The sequence below is a fragment of the Sarcophilus harrisii genome, chromosome 5 (assembly GCF_902635505.1).
Source record: "Sarcophilus harrisii chromosome 5, mSarHar1.11, whole genome shotgun sequence".
Taxonomy (NCBI): domain Eukaryota; kingdom Metazoa; phylum Chordata; class Mammalia; order Dasyuromorphia; family Dasyuridae; genus Sarcophilus; species Sarcophilus harrisii.
The window spans coordinates 181,544,019-181,568,590 of record NC_045430.1 but is presented as its reverse complement, the minus strand read 5'-3'; the positions used below and the strand labels follow the sequence as shown (position 1 = coordinate 181,568,590).

The 24,572-nt window shown below is 35.1% G+C and overlaps 1 protein-coding gene across 8 annotated transcripts in view; it reads left to right on the top strand.

Moving 5' to 3' along the window:
* The first annotated feature begins 486 nt into the window (after nt 1–486).
* The window catches only part of CHCHD3 (coiled-coil-helix-coiled-coil-helix domain containing 3), a 298,530-nt gene continuing 274,444 nt past the window's right edge, over nt 487–24,572 (top strand). For 6 of the 8 annotated variants that reach the window (XR_004229684.1, XM_031939082.1, XM_031939083.1 and 3 more), the window contains exons 1-2: nt 487–760; nt 14,834–14,921. Coding sequence is in view for 7 of the 8 variants with exons in the window: in XM_031939082.1 (XP_031794942.1) it covers nt 680–760; nt 14,834–14,921 (169 nt within the window). In the remaining variant the exon portion in view is untranslated. The remainder of the gene's footprint in view (nt 761–14,833; nt 14,922–24,572) is intronic. The other 2 variants (XM_031939079.1, XM_003771612.4) reach the window with 2 other exon arrangements.

The following is a 24,572-nucleotide window of genomic DNA, read 5'->3' as shown; positions in this document are numbered from 1 at the left end:
TTTTGCCTCAGTTTCCTTATCTGTCAAATGTGCTGGAGAAGGAAATGGCAAACCACTCTAGTAGCTTTGCCAAGAAAACCCCAAATGAGGTCACAAAGAATCAGACACGACTAAGAATCAAACACGATTGAAATGAGTGAATAAAAGAAAAAAGTAAAATAAACACGGTTCTTTCCTCTGCAGTTCTCTTAGGGCGAGGCGCCACTCTTGCAGGTGTTCGTTAACTTCTGGCTCGTTGAAACTACAAATCCCAGAATCCCTTGCGCCACCTGGCTCTTCTCCCATTTGTCTAAGCAAGAAGGTCCAGATTCCAGCTACACCGCGCCAAACTACAAGTCCCGTTAGGCCCAAGGGTTCCGGAAATTTTTCATCTTTGACAAATTGCTGTAGCATCCGGACCCATAGCCAATGGTCGGGGCCCCTGCGGGAGCTGAGGCGGGTCTTTGGCCACAGGGACCAATAGGGCGCCCTTGTGCTACTGAGCATGACCGGAAGGATCCTGGGGGAGAGCCGGCGCTGTCTCCTTGCCGCTGTCCCTGCGGTGGCCCGTGCCTCATCCGCGGGAAAGATCTAGGGCCAGGGGGTTCGGGCGTCCTCTGTTCCCAGGGGCGGGTGCGTGCGTACCGGACGGGGATCGGGGCTGCTCCGCCGGTGAAGGGCCGGAGTGCGAACAGGAGCCATGGGCGGGACGTCCAGCACCCGACGGGTCACCTTTGAGGCGGATGAGAACGAGAACATCACGGTGGTGAAGGGCATCCGGGTGAGCCAAGGGGCGGCGGGATCGGGCGCCCGGGCCGGCTTTTCTGGACGGCGGCCCGAGGCCAGCCCCCGTAGGCGTGGCCGAGGATCCCCGAGTTAGGGTAGGGACTTAAAAAGAGTTTGACCTGGAAGGACTTTGAGATCTCCAGCAAGGCCACTTAACTAACGAGGACACTGACACCCAGAAAGGGAGTGTGGCTTGTCGGAACCCCTCCTGAGCTTCGCTTCCTACTGGCCGCCGGCTTCTTCCGGTCCTGGCTGAGTGACCTGAGCTCTGTGACCTCCCTGAGAAAACACCTTAGCGTGGGGCCTTGCCTTTGCCAGCTAGGCCTCTGCACTTTGGGTGGCTCGTGGCTCCCCGCTGTGCCCCGGCTCTTGTAGGTCACCAGAGTCCTTGGCGCCACGTGCCTCGCTTTGTGCGCCCGGGTGTGTGTGTGTGTGTGTGTCCGTCCTGTCTTTTTTTTCTTCCGTTTTATATAGAAAGTTTTCTTCTACAAAACACTTTGGATTTGGAAAGGACCCTAGAGATCGCATCCTGCAGGTCCAACTCTATTTTACTTAATTTTATAATTATTTTACTTTCTCCTTTATTTAAAGGAGAAAACAGGTTTAAATGTAGTGAAGTGACTTGTCCAAGTTCCACAGGTGGAATCGGTCTTCTGATCCCTGTTCCCGTGCTTTCTAACCTGGCACCTCTTAGTTCAATCTCTTTCCCCTCCCCTACTTTTCTTTTATTTTTTTTTTTAGTTTTCTAAGAAACTCAAATACTTAGTAGGTAGTGAACTGTTAGTGTAGTGTAAAACTGAATCAATTTAACGTGGAAAATTTTTTTTGCACAATTTCACAATTATTTCTTGCCTTAATGATTGGGGGAGGGGATGAAGAGAAAGAATGTAAAACTCAATTTTTAAAAAATGATGTTAAAAGTAAATAAGTGTGTGTGATGATTGAATCAGCTTAAGATAAATGTGAAAATGGGACCTGGGACTCTTGCATCAAGGTAAACAGGGTTGGTATACCAGTTCCTTAGGGTTGATAGATCATTGATAACTTCGTAGATACGTTGTTCATTGTGGAATGCACAACCCATGAAAGTGCCAGAAAGCAGACCAGCTGTTCTGGCTCTCACAGAGACCATGAAAAGTGAGAGAAAAGAAAGACAAACAGACACTGGTGTTCTTACAAAGTGAAGTTTTCTACAGAAGAGTAGAGACTCCAGCACTTTATTGTCATTAACTGTACCCTTAAATGCTTTCTAATCCCAGTGTTGCTAAGGAAACACAATGAAAACAAAGAGTAGATAAGTCAATGTATGAAGGGACTATGAGAAAGTTGGGTTCAAGGAGAAACTTTAGCATTCTCAGACATACTGTCTCTCCTCCTTTCTGTGCAGGTGTCATACCATATCCTGCAAATTCTATTCTCTTTTTTCTTTTTTTAATTTAATAGCCTTTTATTTACAGGATATATGCATGGGTAACTTTACAGCGTTAACAATTTCCAAACCTCTTGTTCCAATTTTTCACCTCTTACCCCCCACCCCCTCCCCTAGATGGCAGGATGACCAGTAGATGTTAAATACATTAAAATATAAATTAGATACACAATAAGTATACATGACCAAAACATTATTTTGCTGTATAAAAAGAATCAGACTCTGAAATATTGTACAATTAGCTTGTGAAGGAGATAAAAAATGCAGGTGGGCATAAATATAGGCATTGGGAATTCAATGTAATGGTTTTTAGTCATCTCCCAGAGTTCTTTCTCTGGGCGTAGCTGGTTCAGTTCATTACTGCTCCATTGGAAATGATTTGGTTGATCTCGTTGCTGAGGATGGCCAGGTCCATCAGAACTGGTCATCATATAGTATTGTTGTTGAAGTATATAATGATCTCCTGGTCCTGCTCATTTCATTCAGCATCAGTTCGTGTAAGTCTGTCCAGGCCTTTCTGAAATCATCCTGTTGGTCATTTCTTACAGAACAGTAATATTCCATAATATTCACATAACCACAATTTATTCAGCCATTCTCCAACTGATGGGCATCCACTCACTTTCCAGTTTCTAGCCACTACAAAAAGGGCTGCCACAAACATTCGTGCACATACAGGTCCCTTTCCCTTCTTTATAATCTCTTTGGGATATAATCCCAGTAGTAACACTGCTGGATCAAAGGGTATGCACAGTTTGATAACTTTTTGAGCATAGTTCCAAACTACTCTCCAAAATGGTTGGATTCGTTCACAACTCCACCAACAATGCATCAATGTCCCAGTTTTCCCATATCCCCTCCAACAATCATCATTATTTTTTCCTGTCATCTTAGCCAATCTGACAGGTGTGTAGTGGTATCTTAGAGTTGTCTTAATTGCAAATTCTATTCTCATGGGAATTCTGTACTTCCAGGAGCTTCCCAGCCTCTGCTGGCCAATGAGCAGACTGGAATGGGGGTTTGTGCCAGGTCAGAATGACAGGAATTACAGCAAACTGTGTGCAGATTGAGCCGGCTACAACACCTGGGAAAGTTCAGCTTGGAAATAGCAAGCTATGCACAGTATACACGGGTGATTATATCACTAAGGCAGGTGTGATTACCTGGAGGTCACAGTTCAACACATGAAATTTGAATACCTTTGTTTTTGAGAGTAGGATATTTAAAACTTATATGGGAAATTATGTTTAAAGAATATTATAATAATAAAAAACATACACATAAACCCACCCATTATTTATTCTGCTGTTGCAGATAGCCAGATTTAATAAAGTGTTATCTTTCAGGAATTATTTCAGAAAATAAGTTACATAAGTAGTTTTATATGTGAAATTATCTCATCTCTACATAGCTCATACCTCTTTTGGATGTTTTAGGAGTGCCCATTGTTTAGGAGTTTTATGGTTATTAAGCTTAAATTTATTTTTTTTTTGCAAATGATCTATTCTTGTTTTGGGTCTCTAGAGTCAAATGGAGATAATAATTTCTTTGGGTCTTTTTCTTCTCTAGGTTAAACATGAACGGGTCCTTCAATTAATTCTCATGTGCAATGGACTCTATATTCTTTACCAAACTGGTTGTACTTTCCTATACCCCACTTAATCAATATTCTTCTTTTTCTTTTCTTTCTTTTTTTTTTCCCCCTGAGGCAGTTGGGGTTAAGTGGCTTGCCTAGGTTCACACAGCTAGGAAATATTAAGTAAGTCTGAGATCAGATTTGAACTCAGGTCTTCCTGAATTCAGGGTTGGTACTCTATTCACTGCACCACCTAGCTGCCCCCTAATAAATATTTTTCTTAAATGATGGTGCTTAAAACCTGAACACAGTACTCTGAATGGTGTCTGACTAGGGCAGAATATAGTGAAACTGTCATCTTCCTATACCAGGAAGCTAGGTTCTTCATGTGTCCCAGGATCCTATTAGCTTGTTTGGATGACATATCAATGCTGATTGTTATTTAGCTTTCTATCCTCTGAAATCTCCAGATTATTTTTAGAGTAACTGCTGTATATTGATGCCTGTTGAACTCAACTTTTCATCTATGATCCAGTTTCTTTTTCATGATATCAGTGATAATGTCAAGTTTTGTATTGCAGTTTGAGATTGACTTTTTTTTTTATTGTTGTGTTTTAATCTCTTGACATGTATTCATCCATTAAACATTTATTAAACATGAATTATGTGCAAAAGCCCTATCTTCCACTGGATGCAGAGATGACTTAGGTACAATTCCTGCCTCCAAGGAACTCATAATCTATTTGGGAAATAAGGTATACTGTACTAATAACATACTTTTAAGTATTGTAGATAAATGAATAGGAAACATAGAAATTAAATTGGGGACAAGGATTAGTGATTTTAAGGAGGTAAGATTTCAACTAGTTGATATGAGGCTTTAAAAAGGGAATGGAGAGATTACTTTGCAACTATAGATTGGACTGAGCAAATGCATTGAGGTGGGAATTGCCCTAGATTTATTCAGGAAAAAGTATAAGTTGTTTATTAGTTTTATTTAATTGTTTTTCTGACAAGGGAAAACTTAGGAGAATGGGGAAGGCCAATAGAGGAAAACCCTATTGTTTAACCCTAGTGTTTAAAAAAAAAAAAGCATCAATTAAGTTTTACTTCCTTCTTTCTCAGAACAGAACAGAAATGTAGAGGTAGTAGCAGCTTGTGAAGGTTATTAACATCAGAGCTAAGAAGTTTGGGCTTTTTAAGGTAGGCCACAAGGAACCATTAAAGATTTGAGCTGGGGTGAGATGGGCAGGTGGGAGAAGTGCATTGGAATGATTTAGTTGATAGACAGGTATGTAGGAGGAAAGCTCAGAATAAGAAGTCAGAATTGAAGGAATCAGGTAGAAGGCTGTTGTAGCAGTCCCAGTAAATAGACTAAAGATGACTTAGGACACAAGCAGTAGAAATAGAAAAAGGAAAAGCATTTTAGATGTATTTTAGAAGTAAAATTGAAAGTACTGGGCAAATGACATAGGAAGGAATGACATAAGGAAGAGAGGAATCAAAGATGATTCTTGGGTTTTGAATAACTAGGAGCATTGACAAAATCAGGAGAATTAGGAAGAGGAAAAGAGAGGTAGAAAGGTGATTATTTTGGTTTTGGAAATCGTGTCTGATTTGATCTTCATAATAGCTCTCTGAGGTAGGTACCAACTGAGACAGACAAATGTTAAGTGACTCGCACAGGATTACACAGGAGTTCAGCAAAGAAGGAAGAGGTGATATTTGAATGAGTTTTGGAGGAATCGAGGGATTCCAAGTTTCCAAATGAGGGAGTATGTTCTAGGGAGATAGTATATGCAAAGGCATGGAAATAGTAAATTGGAACTTTGTGTAAGCCAACTCTTTGGTTGGCAAGAATAATATAATGTATGACAAAATTAGAAAGTTAGGTAAGAATCAAAGTAAAAATCAAAGGTAAAGAATCAAAGAAGGATTTTTAATATTTAACAGAGATGTTTGTATTGAATCCTAGAGAAAATGGGGTTTCACAGGAGTTTATTAAGCAAGGCAAGAAAGTGACATGATCAAACTTATACTTTAGTAATTTCATTTTGGCAGCTGTGTACAAAATGGTTGGGCATATTTTGGATTGCTTGCTACCCAGGAGAGAGGGGAAAAAATTTGGAACATAAAGTTTTGCAAGGATGAATGTTGAAAGTTATGCATATGTTTTGAAAATAAAAAGCTTTTTAAAAACGAAAAAGAAAAAAAACCCAAAATGGTTTGCATAGGAGAAGAGGTCCTAGATTGTGAAGGGCGGCTGAAGATTTCTGATCTGAAGATTTAGTGATAAATGAAATCAGAAGGAAAGACAGATTTGGAGGGAAAAAAAATTTGGACATTTTCAGTTTGAATTGCTGATGGGACTTCCAGCTGGCAGTGTCCTAATAATAGGAGTTTGGTGATGTGGTCTTAGAGCTTGAAAAAGTGGTCAGATCTGGAGTATAGATTTTGTAATAATAATTGACATATTGACACATTGTATTTTAAGATTTACAAAATGTTTTTTTCAAAATCATCTGAAGTCATCTCAAATTGAAGAGACCAAGTAAGAGATTGTCAAGAGTATTGAGAAGGAAAGGCCCACATTTACAATCTTATGTAACACTTAGCTTAAGAGGTTAGGTTATAATAAGTTGTGAAGGAATGATTAAATATATAGGCCGAGGCTTAGAAGACTATGGCATGTCTGTAGTGAAGTAAATGAGACTTAACTAGAAAGAGGTAATAGTCAGCAGTGCCCAGTGCTAGGGAGAGGTCAAGGAAAATGCAGACTAAGAAAAGGCCATTTGCTTTGTTGATTAGGAGACCTTTCCTTATCCCTGCAGGTATTAGTGCCTTTGCTTCGGATGCTACCTTCCATTTATTGTGTATGTGTATCTTGAATATATTGATTCACTTATATGTTGTTTCACCCACATGTATTGTTAAGAAGACAAGTTCCTTGAGGGTAGGGATTGTCCTAGCACATGGTAAATATTTAGTAAAGACTTGTTGATTGAATGACAGAACTGGGGATCTTTAATCTGGAGAATACTTAGGACATTTGAAGGACTGTCACCAGAAACAAGGGTTAGACTTTGTTCTAGCACATGAAAGTTCAGAGGCAAACTAAGGTTACATGCAAGACAAAACTTTGTAGCAGTTGAAGTTTTCCAAAAATAGAAGGAGCTTCCTCAGAAGAGAGTGGATTTCACCTTGTGAGAGACTTTAAGACAAAGGCTATATGATCAGTTTTCAGATAGGATTCTCTAACTTTTGGTTGGGTTAGATGGTTGATGAGGTGCCTTCTGTAAGGTTATAGAATCAGATATTCTTGGTAGAAGAAACTAGGCAAGTCCGCGTGAGGTTCACTGTCTTAATGAGGGGTATAACTAGTAACTATCTGGGGTGGGATTGGAGGCAACTCTGCTGATTCAAAGACCACTGCGCTATTTGAGTGATTTTTTTTTTTTTAATAACAATAATAATAAGCATTTATTTAGTTCTTTAAGAATTGCAAAGAACTTTACATTTAGCATGTACAGAACAGGCAATATCAATCAAAATCTTGAAAACAATATTTGATTGTATTTCAAGCCTTTTGATTCTATTCTCAAATAGAGAATAATTTATTATAAAATTTATTTCATATTATTTATTATAAAAATAATTTATTTATTATTGTAGCTTTTATTTGCAAGATATATGCATGGGTAATTTTTCAGCATTGACAGTTGCAAAACCTTTTGTTCCAGTTTTTCCCCTCCTTCCCCCTTCTGCCTCCCCCAGATGGCAGGTAGACCAATACATGTTAAATATGTTAAATACAATATATGTATACATGTATTTGAGTGATTTTTGAGAGTGCTAGAGGTAAAATTCAGATTGTAAGAGGCTGAGAAGGTGAAGCATTGGATGCAGGGATTTTTCATTTTTTATGGGTACTTTTTATTTTTGCATTGCCATTTTAAAAATTATTATTATTATAACCTTCCCAACTCCTCTACTGAGTGAGTTTTTTTATTTTCTTTTTGTAGAAAAGAATCAAAAAGAAAGAGGGGGAAAAAGTAGTTCAGAACTAGCCAACTTTCACGTAAGAGTTGGGGAGGAAAAAATGTGATGGGGTAGAGGGTCATGGGAAGAATTGTTTGTTTTTTTTTTGTTTTTGTTTTTGTTTGTTTGTTTGTTTTTCTTTTTTAGGTTTAAGGAAATCTGAGAATGTTTGTGAAGAGTGAGGAAATAGGAGGGCAATAGGGGTAGGGAAGGAGAAGAGGATTGCAACTTTATGAAAGATGAAATGATTACTAGAATAAAGGTCCTGGAGAGGAGACAGGATTAAAGAAGCACATAGAGAATTAGCCTTTCAGAAAATTAGGCATACTTCTTCCTCTGTGACTCAAGTGAAGGGATTAATGACACTGAGAAGTTTCAAAAATTGGATGGAGGGGAGTTGAGGATAACCTTCTTTAGAGGGCATCAGTTTTTATAGTGAAGTAGTCTTCAGCATAGTTGGAAAGAAGTTGTCACTTAATGTGAAGGATAGATAGAGTACTGTTTTATGTCATGTATCAGATTTGTAACTTTCTTGGTTATAGAATAATACCATATGGTCAGAATTTAGATTTGAACTTTGAAGCTTTGCATGAAGAAAAATGGCTTAGTCTGATCAATCATTTGATATGAGATAAGAGTATATATTCATCTCAGGACAATCCTTCATTTATACTGGCAAGTAGATTGAAAGTTGATATTGTAGTAAAGGAATTTGCAGTGTCAGTAATGCTGCATTTTGGTGTAGCTGGAACACAAGACTTTAAGGTTTTTTTGTAAGTTTTTTAACCTTAGAATTTGTTCTCAGTTTTCTTGCTAAGATCCTTTTGACATCTTACAGTTTTAAAAATTCTTTGCATTTTTAACTTGTTTTTTCTTTTTTTCTTTTCTTTTTTTTTTTTTTTTTTAACAAGTACTTAACAGAATTTTCCCAGGGTCTTGCATTTTTCCTTTTATTCTTAGGATTTGGGATGGGGATAGAAAAGGAATTCAGGAATTCATTAAGTGTCAGCTATATGGTACATTCTGTGCTAAATGCTTTAGAAATATCTCATTTGAACTCTGTGGGTAGGTTCTATTTTTATTCCCATTTTACAGTTGAGGTAAGTGAGTCAGACATTAAGTCTGTCCAGGGTCACATAGCTATAATTTTCTGAAGCTATATCCAGGTCTTCCTGACTCTAGGCCCAGTGTTCCATCCACCGTGTCATTTAGCTGTCTAACATTAACTAGTTTTTCTTTTCAAAATGTACTCTAATCTTCTCATTCAACCTCCCTTTTCCATCCTTTTTCTAAGTTCTAACATGAAACTGATACTTTAAAGGGGTCTCTAGACACCCATTTATGTGTGATATTTTAGGATGGATTTTCTTCAACATAAGATGAACTTCTAGTGACAAAGTTGTCAAAGCAGATTCAAGGAAGTGCTCACATTATATTTGCTTAATAGGATTTTTTCAAACACCTGCTGTTCTTGTATGGTAGTTAGCACACAATAGAGATTTTCACAGATTTATCTGAAACATCAAAGCCATATGAGGGAATTTGTCAAAAGCTAATGTCACATTCAGTAACTTTGGTTTCAAAGTAATATTTTATATGCTTTGTAAACATCCCCTAATTTCCACTAAAGAGTTGCAAATCAAGTAAATAGGTACCAGTTGTGAGACATAATATATATGTTGTGAGATACTAGCAATGGGATTTTGCATCCCTTATGATTCTGCAAGACCATCATCTTTATATTGAACCAAGAAGCTTGTTTTAGGAACCATGAAAAATGGGAAAAATAAATTCAATTATTTACTTCATTCCTTTGTGATTGATTGGTTTGATGCCCCCTTCTTCTCACCTGTATTTTCCTTTGCATTGAAGGAGTCGATATAGCATTGTTGCTCCTTTCCATTTTTTCTGACATTTGTAACTTGGTAGGGAAAGAGATCCTAGTAATTGAAAGGAAGTAGATATGTCTAATATTCTTCTCTAAAATGTAATATTCTTTGGGAGCAGGTTTCTTGGGGGGCTTCTGGAGGCAGTTTCAGTTCAGTAATCACAAGTGTAGCCAGGGATTAAAGTCCAAATCCTTTATTATTTCCTTTAAAGTCTTGTCTCTTTTCCTGGGGCCTGGTTAGCTTTCTTAGAGGCCTATCTCTCTTCTTGGTTCTGAGAGCTCCTGCCAAATGTCTCCAAATCCAAAGGTTTGTGCTTGAGCTTCCCACCACAATAAAGGTGGATAATGGAATGAATCTGTCTCAGCCTCAGAAAGCTTCTAGTGTGCTTGTCCTTTCTGGCCCTGACAGCTCCTCCTTATATATCCCACACTGAGTATACACCAATCATTATATCACTAGGAAACCATTATTTGTTGTAGATTAAATCAATGCTAAACTAGATTTAACCACTGTCTCCTCAATTCCACTTAGCATCTTGTAAGAATCCTAACAGATATAGCTTAGCTTACTGTATTCAGAAGAGTCATCATAATGGTATGTTGTAGGATTCAAGCCAAACACAATAGGCAAACAGGAACTATTGGACAAATCACTTTTGACCAACTAGCTGGTGAAGGTCAGTATGTAGAGAATTCAGAGCAGATTTATTATCCTATACCAGTGTATGAGCAAATTTCTAAAGCTGCAATAAAAGCTTGGAATTCTCTCCCTGGACAGAAAGATGGAAATAAAGCTTTCACAAAAATAGAGCAAGGTCCCAATGAACCTTTTGCAGATTTTGTGGGACATTTGCAAACAGCTGTAATCAGAACCCATTGGAGATAATGCTGCTACAGAAATAATGGCGAGACATCTGGCTAAGGAAAATGCCAATGAGATTTGCAAGAGAATTATATGGGGACTAGACAAAGAAGCTCCTTTAGAGGAGATCATAAGACGGTGTGCCACAGTGGGCACAAATGCTTATTATACCCAAACTAGGATGAACATGGAAAGACAAGGGTCCCTCTTGGCAAGGGACTTCTATAGAGAAATTCGTTGATGTTTTCAGTGTGGAAAAGTTGGACATTTGAGAGCTCATTGTAGATATGGAGATAGAATGAGAAGACAGGGTGAGAGAAAACCCAAACAAAACTCCATGTCCAAAATGCAATCGAGGCTTTCACTGGGCCTCTGAATGTAAATTGACCCCGAGAAATGAGAGACGAGGCCCAGCTTCAGGGCCCCAGGGGGGCAAGATGGCAGCCGAGCTTACACCCAGATAGTCTTTAGAAATTCAGGACTCTAATGTCATTAATTAACAGAAAAGCAATCAGGATTACAGTTGGAGAGAATACAGATTTTTCAACCCAACAGGGCAGTGTCCAGTGCAAACAGCTCCAATGTAATTACCAGGTGATGAAGAGAAATCCCAAAAATGGTAAATAGAAGAGACCGTTTCAAGTTCTTCAAAACAAAGGAGAAGATTCAAGGAACATCTGATACTGAAAGAGCATGGCTGATAACGAGACTGTTAAAATAACTTTATAATCTTCATGAATCATTGGATTTTCTAACACAAGATGATACTATTTCAAGTTGTTGAAAAACAAGCAAGAATCAGTGGCTGACTTGATTTTCTATTTTCCTTTGGTATTTTCATCTCCCTTCCTGAGATGTCAGGGAAAGCGTTATCACCTTTTTGGAGTTCTCACCTCCTTAAGAAGTCAAGGAGGTTATGACCACCTATGTTCTAAATCAAAAGAAAAGGGGAGACGTTGGAATCTTTACAAAGTGTTAAGCCATTGGAGTTGATAGAGACAATAATTATCCAATTTGGCATGGTTCAATATGATTAATTTGATCTTAGAAAGAGATATTTTGGGCCAGAACTTGAAACAAGGTACTAAGTACAACTGATGGAAACAATGCTTGTGTTCACGTCTTTAGAGAGCTCATAAGTATCTAAGTACTCAATGGAGTTCACACGTTTGGGAGAATTCAGGGTTTAGAAAGAGATATCTGAATTCACATCTCCCTTAGGGCCAGAGAGCACTCTGGGAGATAACCCAGAATCCCTCTCTCTCCAGAAGGTGGAGTTAACCTTTGGGAGATCATATATATATATACATATATATAGGAAGCTCTTAGATCTGGGGAGGGTTTTCTTGAGAGAGTTTTCTGGGGAACATTGACTGGGGTCGGAGACAGAGCATTCTGGAAGAAAGCCTACAAGCTCTATCTTCAGGGCAAGAGAAATTCATCATATCTTCTACCTTGGTGCTGACTGGAGTTGGAAAGACAAACCTTTGGATTTGGAGACATTCGGGCGGATCTCTTAGAACCAAGCGGAGAGATAGGCCTCTGAGCTAACCGGGCTATATTGAAGGATACAATAAAAGATCTGAACTCTTTTATCACCTGGCTGTGTTTTGGAAAAGAAACACCAACAGTATGTTATAGTAAGTAGAGTGTTGGACTTGGCATCAGAAAGACTAAGATTCAAATCCCTTATCACTGATATGATGAGAGCCTTGGTTTCATTTGTAGTAAGTTAATCTCTTTAGTTTGTTTTCTTTTCTATAAAATAATATCTACCTCCAAGATTAGGAGAAAATGAAGTATTTATAAAGTGTTATGTAAGTTATAGATCTGGTATATACTATTTTTAGTAGTACTCAAGGAGATTTCTGCTTTAAATAAAATGGGCAACTAAACATCCATTAAACTGTCTGTGTATCTAAGAAACAATTCACTTTTTAATAATAGTTTTTGATTTTTCAAAATACATGTAAAGATAGTTTTCATCATTCACCCTTGTAAAACTTTGTGTTCTACATTTTTCTCCCTCCTCCCTACCCCCTTTCCCTAGACAGCAAGTAATCTAATATAAGTTATACATGTACAATTCTAAAAATATTTCTACATTTATCATACTGTACACAAAAAAAAAATCAGATCAAAAGGGGGAAAAATGAGAAAGAAAAACACAAGCCTAATAATTTTTTTTTACTTTATTATTTCCAAATTACATGTAAAATAGTTTAACATTCATTTCTTAAAATTTAGAGCTCCAAATTCTTTTCTTCCCACCTTTTCTCCATTCAATGAGAAGACAAGTAATATAATAATTGATTATACATATAAAGTCTTGGCAAACATATTTTCATTTTACCCATATTGCAGGAGAAAACTTGCAAACCCCCATCCCCCAAGAGAATAAGGAAATTTTTAAAAGCATGTTTCAAGCTGCATTCAGAATTCGTCAGTTCTCTATTTGAAGGTGGATAACATTTTTCATCATTAGTGCTTTAGAATTGTCTTGACTCACTGTGTTGTTCAGAGTAGCTAAGTCTTTTATAGTTTATCATACTTATGATGTTGTTACTGTGTACAATGTTCTTCTGGTTCTGCTCACTTCATTTTGCATCTTCTCATGTAAGATTTTTCTGAAACTATCCTGCTCATTATAGAATACAGTAGTATTCCATCATAATCACATTCCACAACTTATTCATCTTTTCCCTAATTGGTGGACATCCTCTCTATTTCTTTGCTGTGACAAAAAGAGCTGCTATTTTTATACATACAGGTTCTCTTCTCTTTTCTTTCATCTCTTTGAGATATAAGACCTAGAAGTGGTATTGCTAGGTCAAAGGGAATGCACAGTTTTATAGCCCTTTGTATATAATTTCAAATTGTTCTCCTGAATGATTGGATTGGTTTAAAATTGTAACACAGCATTAGTGTCCCTATTTTTCCATATTCTTCCAGTATTTGTCACTTTCTCTGTCACATAAGTCATTCTGGTAGATGGTGAGATGGTAGTTCAAAGTTGTTTTAATTTGCATATCTCAGTGATTAAGAGCATTTTCATATGACTAAAAATAACTTTGATTTCTTCTGAAAGTTGCCTATTCATATCCTTTGGCTATCAATTGGAGAATGGCTTTTATTTTTATAAATTTGACTCGGGCTTCATTGTTCAAATATATAGAAAACTTTTTTAGAGAAACTTAATATAAAATTTTTCCTCATTTACTGTTTTCTTTCTAATTTTGGCTGCATTAGTTTTGTTTGTGCAAAACCCTTTTAATTTCATGAAATCAGAATTATCCATTTTCTTCTAAGAAGCTACACTTCTTAGAAAGGAGAAATTGCTATGAAAGATTGGTAGCTCTTTTCAGATACTATATCTTTAAAGGTGATATAACTTGGAAAATTCCAGAGAATCATCAAAAATTTAATTCAGACAACCTTATTAAAGTTTCAGGCTAAAAATGAATCAACAACATGATGAATATTTCTGTATATTACTAATAAAGTTTATCATTGTTATGATATTGTTACTGTGTAAAGTGTTCTCTTGATTCTGCTCTCTTTACTTTGCATCAGTTGAGAACTAATAGGCAAACTGTAAAGCAGTTTGGCAAAAAAAAAGTTTACATCATTTATTGCTTATAACATAATACAATAAATTTCTGGTATGGGTTTTCATGCTATTCTAATTTAAAATATATAGATGCTTTTTGTAGGTGTGAGAGAATCTTAATATATTATGTTATATTATTTCAGGGAAATAATTTTCTGTGCGCAAATTCTATTATAGTTCACTTTAACACAGTTATCAGGCTTGCCTTTAGTCTCCTAGGTTAGCTGGTCATTTGTTCTCCCTGCTGTAGGACACAGTGTTTTGTATTATTTTTTTTTTTTTTTTTTTTTATCAGATCCCAATTATATTGCTTTGGATTCAGAATAAAGTTACCACTTTATTTGATATTATAGTGTGTGTGTGTGTGTGTGTGTGTGTGTGTGTGTGTGTGTGTGTATGCATGCATGCATGTATGCATGCCTGCCCCATGAGAAAGTGACACGATTAGAAGAAATGCAGTACTATTATTGTGGAGTGCATTTTCTAATGCCACTGAAATTATTTTTTGCTTAGCTTCTTACTCAGCCTAATTTTCTATAGACCATTTATTATGCACAAAAATGTTTATATGTTTATTTATATGAATGTGTGACTTGGACTTTTTATATTCATACTCTTCTAACTGATTTTGTTGAATTATGCTTTTTTTTTTTTTTTTTTTTCAGCTTTCAGAAAATGTTATTGGGCGAATGAAAGAATCTTCTCCATCTGCTCCAAAGTCTCCGAGTACCTTTCGTGGTTATGATTCTAAAGGTATTTCCAAAATTTGACCTTTGAGAGATGTTAACAGAAAATCACAAGTGAGGAGATGAGATATGGTAATATGAAGAGTCCATTTGAAAAAAAAGGAGACCCATTAGATTTTGAATTATGTCTTCTTCAATCAACTAGTGATATGTACATTCTGATCATTTAATAAAATATCTGAATTGAACTGAATTATGTGTGCTTTTGCCCTTTAACCAACCTTGGGAATTTTAGATTGAAACCAATAGAAAGATTCCCTTTGAAATTTTTTTATATATCAGGTGGGTTTCCTTTCACTTTTCTTTGCATCTATAAAGTCTTAATTTTTAATCCATAGTCTGTGCCCTTTCTCTAGCTTGTAACCTTCTTAGGTTTCTTCTCTTTCTGTTAATTGAAGACAATGTTCTTATTTTGTAAATATATTGTAAGGATTTAGAGGTTAATATTTACTAAATATGTTGAAATTAAAAAGTATTACAAAACTACTATTTAATCTAATTGAAGTACCATTTAAAATGTAAATTTGTTTTTTGAATTTTGAAAGTTGGAATTGGAATTACTTCTACATTTTACAAAATTCAGCATAATTAAAATTATTGTAAATCAGTAGAAGAATAAGTTTTCCCTATTATGCTTGGATCATTCATAGGAATGTGATTAATTTCAAACAGTATATTCAAATATTTTATTGAGTAGTTCCATTTTGTTCTTCATTTTACTGAGAGAAAATAGTACATTTTCTTATCCATTTCTGTCTTTTCTGATATGCACACTTAACACTGCTAGAGAAGTACAGAATTTGAATGAAAGAGATGTTAAACATTAAAGAGATATTACAGTAGTTATTAGAAAGCATTATCAGAGAAAAACAAGTAAAACGGTATTACTGTGCTTCTTCATTGTCTAAAAGTCTGATGATGACAATTGTAGATGTTGGTTAACTCTTTTTGTGTCACTGGGGAATCAAAGAGGTTGCTGGCCTCTAGAACTAGAGAAATAAGAACCAGACTTGCACTGCATGTAATAGGGGATATACCACCATTTTTTTCCTATTAGTATAAGTTGAATTCCATTACAATTTATAAAGGAGTCGTTTTTCTTAGTGTAATGTCCAATAATTTAAGCAATATTTAATAAAAATTAAATTTCTTCTTGATACTTTTTTTACTTATGTAGTAACTTGGTTGTACAGAGCCTCGAAATTTCCCATTACCTTATGAAGTTCTCATAACTGAGTCATAGAAAGGGTATACAATTCTGAAAGTCTTGATTGTTGTTTATCGTATAGAGCAGTCAAATGGAAAGATTTGTCTTAGCATTATATCAGGTTAACTCAGAAAATAACTTTCATTTAGTAAATGGCTTTCTCTCTTGTTTGCTTCATTTCCTAATAATTCTAAGTTGATCCATTTGGGTGAGGTTTTTGGATTGTGCTTTGTGAAAATGGGTGGATAGAAAGTGGTTGTGGGCAGCTAGGTGACTTAGTGGTTAGAGAATGGGTCCACAATCAAAAACAACTATTTTCTCCAGTTAAAATTCGACGTCAGGCACTTATTATCTATGTGACCTCAGGCAATCGCTTAACTCTATTTGCCTCATCTGGAAAATTAGTTGGAGAAGGAAAAAGCAAACTACTGTAGTATCTTTGCTAAGAGCACCTCAGATATCCTGCTATGATTAGATAACAACTTCAACAAAGGCTGTAGTTCTAGGCTTAAATTTCCCTAAAGAACTTTTTTATTATAGTCTCCATCTAACCAATAGTGTGAAGATAGGAAAACCTGACACAGAGTTTGGCAGAAGTATGTGGGACATTCGATAAGGATTGACATCAGAGCTCTTCCTCTATCTGCTATCAACTCCCAAAAAATGAAAACCAAAAACTTGTCTGAATGATTGTTCTATAAGAATCATAGTGTTTGCCCATTGTGATGCCAGTGGCACTGTTACGTATTAATCTTCACTAAGCTTTTTGGGTGCAGATACTACTTTGTTACACCTCTGACTGCCAGTTAAAAATTTCAGAGGGCTAACAACCCCTGACTGTAGCCCTGGTATGTATGCCATTCTTTGAGATGCCTACCTGCCATCCTATTCATTGTATGATGTTGATCAGGCTAAATGATCTCTTAACTTCCCTTTTCCTTTTTTATAAAATGAGATAACACTCATTAAAAAGCCTTTGTAAACTTTAAAATGCCATACAAATATGTTATTATAGAATTCTGACACATGCATCAGAATCTCTAGACCAGATTAACAGTTTGATATACCAAATGTGGCTCATGACATTAGTTTAGTGACAGGGTGGCCGGTATTATAGTGAGAATAAATGAGGACAAAAGTATCCCATCATTCTTCTCCTGGTCGATTCTTCCTCTAAGAACTTTACTTGGTTCATCTAGGAACCTAAGATTTAGGGAAGCATTTCTTCAAAATGTACTTCAAATGGTGCACATTATCTTTCTAATAGATTTAACTTAGACAGTTAAGGAAAAACAGGTTCTCTTAGTGACTTGTCATTCTGTCTTTCCCTCTTTGGGAGGGAGTTAAAAGACTTGTATCTATCTGGAGAGGCTGTTGACTAATTTTTTTTCTTTTTGATTGTTTTAGGAATAAAAATTGAAACTAGCTTCTGATTATATAAAGCTTATATAGAATTTTTCCTCTTGAGCTTTTAAAAATGGGCACTTGAGCTGAAATAATGGTTTCACTAAGATGGTGAACAATAGGTTTGAGCCTTTGCTTTGAGTCATTACTTAGGTAGTATTGTGGGTGGAAAATGGGAATGTTTTTATGGCCAGGATTTTTATCAGACTTTACCATTTTTCACAAAGTCAAGCAGATGACAAATACATTGGATAAGAGTTGAGTTTTTAGAATTTAATTTATTTTTTCTCTGGAATACTTTTTCATAGACTCTTGGCCTGTGGTCTGGGGCCACTTTGCATTATTGGATTGTAAGGATAATGCTTTTGAGAAATTGAGAGCCTTAGGCCTTTTATACATGTGTACTAAATATGTCTATAGTAAATTATTTTTGAACATAGAATTTATGTCGTAGGAGAGGGTAAATTTCCCCTGAAACTTTTTTTTTGCTAAACTTTTAAACAGACCAATGGCTTGTGGCAATAAATATTTTGCATGTTAAATTGTTTTTAGTAAAATAATGAATTCTGCGACACCCAAAGCAGACTATGATGCCACTTTAATAAATGAATATATTCTGAATTTGTGTCCCTGCTATCTCTTTGCCTTTTTTTTTTTTTTTGAACACTACACCAGTTTATACTCTAACCCCATGTTATTGCTATCTTTTTTTCTTGTAGAGACTGTCCAAAAAACCCCAAAGCTTTTTATAGGAATATTTGTCTCCTTTTGAGTAATATGTTTTACCTGTGATTTTTAACATCCATGTTGAAACATTGACTTTCTCCTACATTGATCTCTTTCTCTTTTGAAATATCTGGTGAATTCAAATGTTCCATATTTGACTTTGCTTTTTTGGTGAGGAAATTGTATCCCAATAATCAGTATGAAGAAGTAAGTGTAGGATCAGATAAAGAGAGGAGAAGGTATTTGTTGATTTTCTCAGCCTCTGAAAAGTAGAGGAAAATGATGAATCTGAGAAAAGACAAATGAACTCACTTTCGTTATTATCCCCACTGTAAATTTCTCTAAATTTCTTGTCATTGTGAAAAATAGGAACAATTATGTTAACTACATTACAGAGATAGCTAAGCATTTGGCAGGCTTAAAATCGGCAGAAAACCAGTTTGTATAGGAAATAGCACAGCTCCGATAAAACAGCATTAATTTAGGTAAACAAATGCATGCATACTTTCTAGGTTATTTTCTTCAGGGAACTGATCCTTTTGGTCTACCATTTCCAGACTTAGTCATAATCCTACATGAAGGGTGAGCAGTAAACAAGTCTGTCAGTTTTATCTGTTTTATAAAATGTAAAAGTAGTTAAGAAGGCAAAAGAGATAGAGCATGTTATTGATGATAGAGACCTGACCTTGAGGACAAGAATTCCTGAATTACAACTTTGATTATATTATAGATACATAATAGCCATTTGATCTTAGGGAATTGATTTAACTGGGCAGATGGGTGGTACAGTGAATAGAATAGCTTGAATAGCTTGCTGGACTGGGAGTGAGGAAGGTCTAAGTTCCAATCTGGTCTCATACACTTGCTGGTTGGGTGATCCTGGGCAGAATTATACACAGATGCCATAAGGCCTAGGGCAGTGAATTAAGGGTTAATAAATGATGCAATTAGTAATTTCATTAAGATTTGAAAGAAAAGAATGTACTGTGACAATCATTTGGGAGAGTTTCACAGATCTGGGAGGATTTGAAATAGACCTTGATAAGATTTCCATAGACTGGAAATTGTGAAGGAGAAATTTCTTATGAAGTACATTTTAACTTTTATCATTCTGCATGGGAGTCCATCCTTATCTGTCTTTCCTTTTTCTTGTCTTTTCCCATCCATTTTCACATGCAATAATGATATCCATTTCTGAGAATAACCCTTCTATCAAGCTCAAGTCCAATTAGTGTCCCAGAATAGAACAAATCTATCTATTTTTATTTGACAAATCTAAAAAATTTTCAAGACAGTTAAATTTTTCCCTTCCTCCAGTGCCCATTTTCTTTCCCCTTCCCCCCATAATAAATAATGCCAATTCTTTTAACCAGACCTCATGACATGATTATTAAGTCTTTTAGCATTAAAAAAAAATAACCTGGATGCTCTTTAGCCTCTCAATCTCCTGCTTAAAATATAGTCCCTAGGACTGAACACAATATTCTGGAAGAAGTCACATGGCAAAACTATAATTTCTTCATTGCTTTATGTTGTAATATAGCCTATATTCATTCCATTAAACTTTCTTGGCTGTCCTCTCATACTTTTCACTCATTGTAGTTGCTCTCTACTCATTCCTCCCTCATCTTTGACTAACCATATTGAGTATTTGATTCCCATTGTAGCTAAGTGTGGTTTCTGCTTAAAACTCTACATGGAGTCAGTGGGAGATGATAGAGACAATTGCTTTCTTGACTCTATCAAATGTGAAGTCATCTGCTTGGTAAAAGACACAATTCTTAACCTGTCATTCAAAATCCTTTAAAATCTACCCCTTTGACCTTATTTCATATTACTCTCTTTCATTCTCTTTCTGTAAAATTATCCCAGTATCTATTCTCTATACCTATTCCATCTCCCACTACCTTGCTGTACTTAATTACATGTTTGTAATGTACTTTTTTTCCCCAGCTTTTGCTTTGTAGAATCTTAAGCTTCCTTTCAAAGTACAGATTAAATGCCTCTTTTTTACAAGACTTTTTAATCCAATCATTAATGTGCAACCTTTTGATAGTAATCTGCTTATATTTTGTGTTTGTTTACTTGGATTCTTGTACCCACCCATTAGAATGCAGATCCTAAGAGGGCAGAGCCTGTTTTGTTTCTACTTTTCTATTCCTAGTGCCATGTATTTAGAATTTTCTTAATAAATATTTTGCCTTTTTTGATTTTTAAAATTCTTTGTTGAGAATTCTCTGGGTAACTCTTTGTATTTTGTATTGATAATGTTGAGTTCTGTGTTTATCAAGGTCACAAGAAACGGGAATAGAGTTCCCAAGGAGGATAATAATGTTAATATCTCTGGGAGATATTAATAATATAGATAATAATATAAAATATAATATAAATATATAAATATAAAAATATATTAAAATAATATAAAAATATAATAGATAATAATATCATCTCTGGGAGAGATAACAGTTATAAATAAGATACGACTTGGCCTCAAGGATTTTATAGTCTAGGTAGAGGGGTTAGATGTTCACACATGATTCAGTACAGTTTAGAATATGATTTTCATAATTCTCTACCTCATTTTGGATTGATTCTGATATTTGAAAGTTTTTCATTATGGAGAGCTCCACTCTATATTCCTTTGTCCTTTGCATGTAGTGGAATTTGTTTTGACCTTTGAGATAGAGAATCCAAGTTTCCTTTTTTTTCAACATTGATGTTTTTTCAGATATCTGAAGACAGTTAATATGTTTCCCCTAAACTATCTGTTCTACGGGTCTTATTTATGTGCTCTGAACTCTGGGCAAGAATTATACTTTCTTAAAACCTTGTCTTCATAATGCATGAGCATGTTTTATGCTCAGGTGCTCCATTTATAAGATAGAGAAGTTTTTTCTTATGATGAAATTTCAACTCTTAAATCCCAAGTGCAAAACTCAGTATATTAGCACTTATTTTTTCTCATGTTTTCCTTTAAAATTTTGTCTGATTTTTTTTCCATTTATACATAAAGATGTTTAATATTCATTTGAAAAAAATTCCAGATTCTCTCATTCTTTCTTTCCCTGTCCTTGAAAAGGCAAACAATTTGATATACATATGCAGTCATGCAAAAAATATTTTCATATTAGCCATGTTGAAAAAGAAAACAGACCAACAAAATCCAGAAACAAAAAAATAGAGTAAAAAGGATGCTTTGATCTGTGTTGAGACTTCTCCATATCTTTCTCTGAAGATAAGTAACATTTTTCATCCAAAGTCCTTCAGAACTGTATTCGGCATTATGTGATTTATTCATAGTTGATCAATGTTATGATATTGCTTTTACTATGTAATATGTATTTTTACTATGTAAAATCAGAAATTCTTCTGAATATAGTTCCAAAGTGTTTTCTCAAATGGTTGGACTAGTTCACAACTCCCCCAATAGTGTATTAGTGTCCTAGTTTTTCCACATTCCCTCAAGCATTTGTCATTTTCCTTTTCTGTCATATTTGCCAATTTATTAAGTGATAGTTTCTCAATTATTTTAAGTCACATATATTTAGTCAATAGTGATTTAGAGCATTTTTTTCTTATCACTATAGATTCTTTGATTTCTTCTAAAAACTGCCTGTTCTTATCATTTGAGTATTTATTAGTTGGGGAATCGTTTGTATTTCTATAAGTTATATATACATATATAAATATGTATAAGTCCTATACATATTTATGAAATAAGGTCCTTTATCAGTTAAATTTGTTTTAAAATGTCCTCCCTCATTCCTATTTTCCTTCTGATTTTGGCTGTATTAGTTTTGTTTATGCAATACTCTTTAATTTAAAAAAAAAAACTTTCATTTTTAAGTAATCACAATTATCCATTTTACTTACCATGATCCTCTCTAGCTCTGATATGGTCTTGAATTCTTTTCTTCCCTTATCCACAAATCTGATAGGTAAACTTTCTTTTGCTTTTTTTCTCAATAGTATTTTATTTTCCCCAAATGCATATAAATATACATAAATACATGTAAAGATAGTTTTCAGCATTCATTTTTGTAAAAATTTTTGTATCCCAAATTTTTCTCCTTCCCTTGGTTTAACATATAAAATCCTTTTAAACATATTTTCACATTTGTCATGTTGTACAAGAAAAATCAGACCAAAAGAAAAGAAAACACACGAAGAAAAACAAAGGCGAAAACAATGTGCTTTGAGTCGTATTCAGTTTCCATAGTGCCTCTCTTTTGAGACATATGGCATTTTCTATCCCAAATCTGTTGAAATTATTTTGAATTACTGCATTGCTGAGAAGGGCTAAGTCTATCACAGTTGATCATATAATCTTGTTGCTGTGTTCTCTTGGTTCTGTTCACTTATCTAATTATCAGTTTATTTAAGTCTTTTACAGGCTTTTCTGAAATCATCCTGCTTATCTTTTATTATAGAACCATGATATTCTATTATATTCACATATCATATTCAAGTATTCCCCAACTGATGAGCATACACACAATTCCCAGTTCCTTGACACCAGAAAAAGAACTGCTACAAATATTTTTGCACATGTGGATTTCCCCCCCTCTTTTGTGATCTCTTTGGAATACAAACCTAATAGTGATATTATTGGATCAAAGGGTAAGTACAATTTTATAGTTCTTTGGGTACAGTTCTAAATTGATCTCCAGGATGACTGGATCATTTCAAAGCTCCACTAACAAAGCATTAGTATCAGTTTTCCCATATCCCTTCCAACATTTATCATTTTTTTCTGACGGATAAAATTCTTTATGCTCCTCTACTTTTCTTATGATATCATCTGTTAATGACTAAATTACATACTCATTTTGATCTTACCTTGGCATATGGTATGAGATTTTAGTCTGCTTTCCAGTTTTCCTAGCAGTTTTTGTAACATGGTGAGTTCTTGCCTACAAACCGTGGATCTTTGCATGTATCAAACACTAGATTACTATGATAATTACTGTTTATTGTGTAATTCATTTGATCAAGCACTGTTTTTTGGTCAGTATCATATTCTTTTTGCTTTGTCATATAGTTTTTTAAATTTTAATTTTTTCTAGTAATACATGTATATTAAAAACAAAACAAAACATTTCCTTGTGAATCATGTTGGGAGAGAAAAGTCAGAACAGAAGGAAAAATCATGAGGAAAGAAAAAACAAGAAAAAAAATGAACATGATATGTCATATAAGTTGAAATCTGACACTAATAGGTTGCTTTCCTTCAATTTTTTTCATTCATTACACTGATGTTCTTGACTTTTTTTTTTTTTTTTTTTTTTTTGCATTAGCTTTTTATTTTCAACATTCACCCTTACAAAATTTTATTCCAAAATTTTCTCCTTTCCCCCTCCCCCTTCCCCTGGGGGAAGTAATCCACTGGACAGCAAGTAATCTACTACATGTTAAACATGTGTCATTTTTCTGTACATATTTCCACATTTACCAGGCTGTACTAACAAAAAATCAGAACAAGAAGAAAAAAATGAGGAAGAAAACAAAAAGCAAGCAAAAAACAAAATAGGTGGAAATGCTATGTTGTGATCCACATTTAGTTCCCACGATCCTCTCTGTGTGCAAACGGCTCTTTCCATCACAAGTCAATTGGAATTGACCTGATTATCCTCATTGTTGAAAAGAGCCACATCCATCAGAATTGTTCATTATATAATCTTGCTGCTGTTGTACATAATGTTCTCCTGATTCTACTCATTTCACTTAGCATCAGTTCATGTCTCTCCAGGACTTTCTGAAATCATTCTGCTGATTGTTTCTTATAGAGCAATAATATTACATAACTTTCATATACCTTAACTTATTCAGCTATTCCCCAACTGATGGGAATCCACTCAGTTTCTAGTTCCTTATTGCTAAAAAAGGGGCTGCTACAAACATTTTTGCATAGATTTTTTTCCCTTTTTATGATCTCTTTGGGACACAGGCCCAGTAGAAACACTGCTGGATCAAAGGACATGTACAGTTTGATAGTCCTTTGGGGATAGTTCCAATTTGTTCTCCAGAATGTCTGGATCAATCATATCTATTCAGAGATTTGGTTTCATGAGGTTTTCGAGAGAAATTGGAAAATCTCAAGCAACTTTCTGACCTCATTCTACCATCTTGGCACCACCTCTAGAATTTTTTTTTTATTTTCTAGTGTTCTTTAAGTACTTTATCATCTCATTTGTAAAGAATTATAGTTTTGTTTCATTATTGCCTATTCTCATTCTTTAATTTTTTTGTCTTATTGCTATAGCTATCATTTCTAGATTAATACTGAAAAGTGGTAATAATAGACATTCTTGATTTACCCCT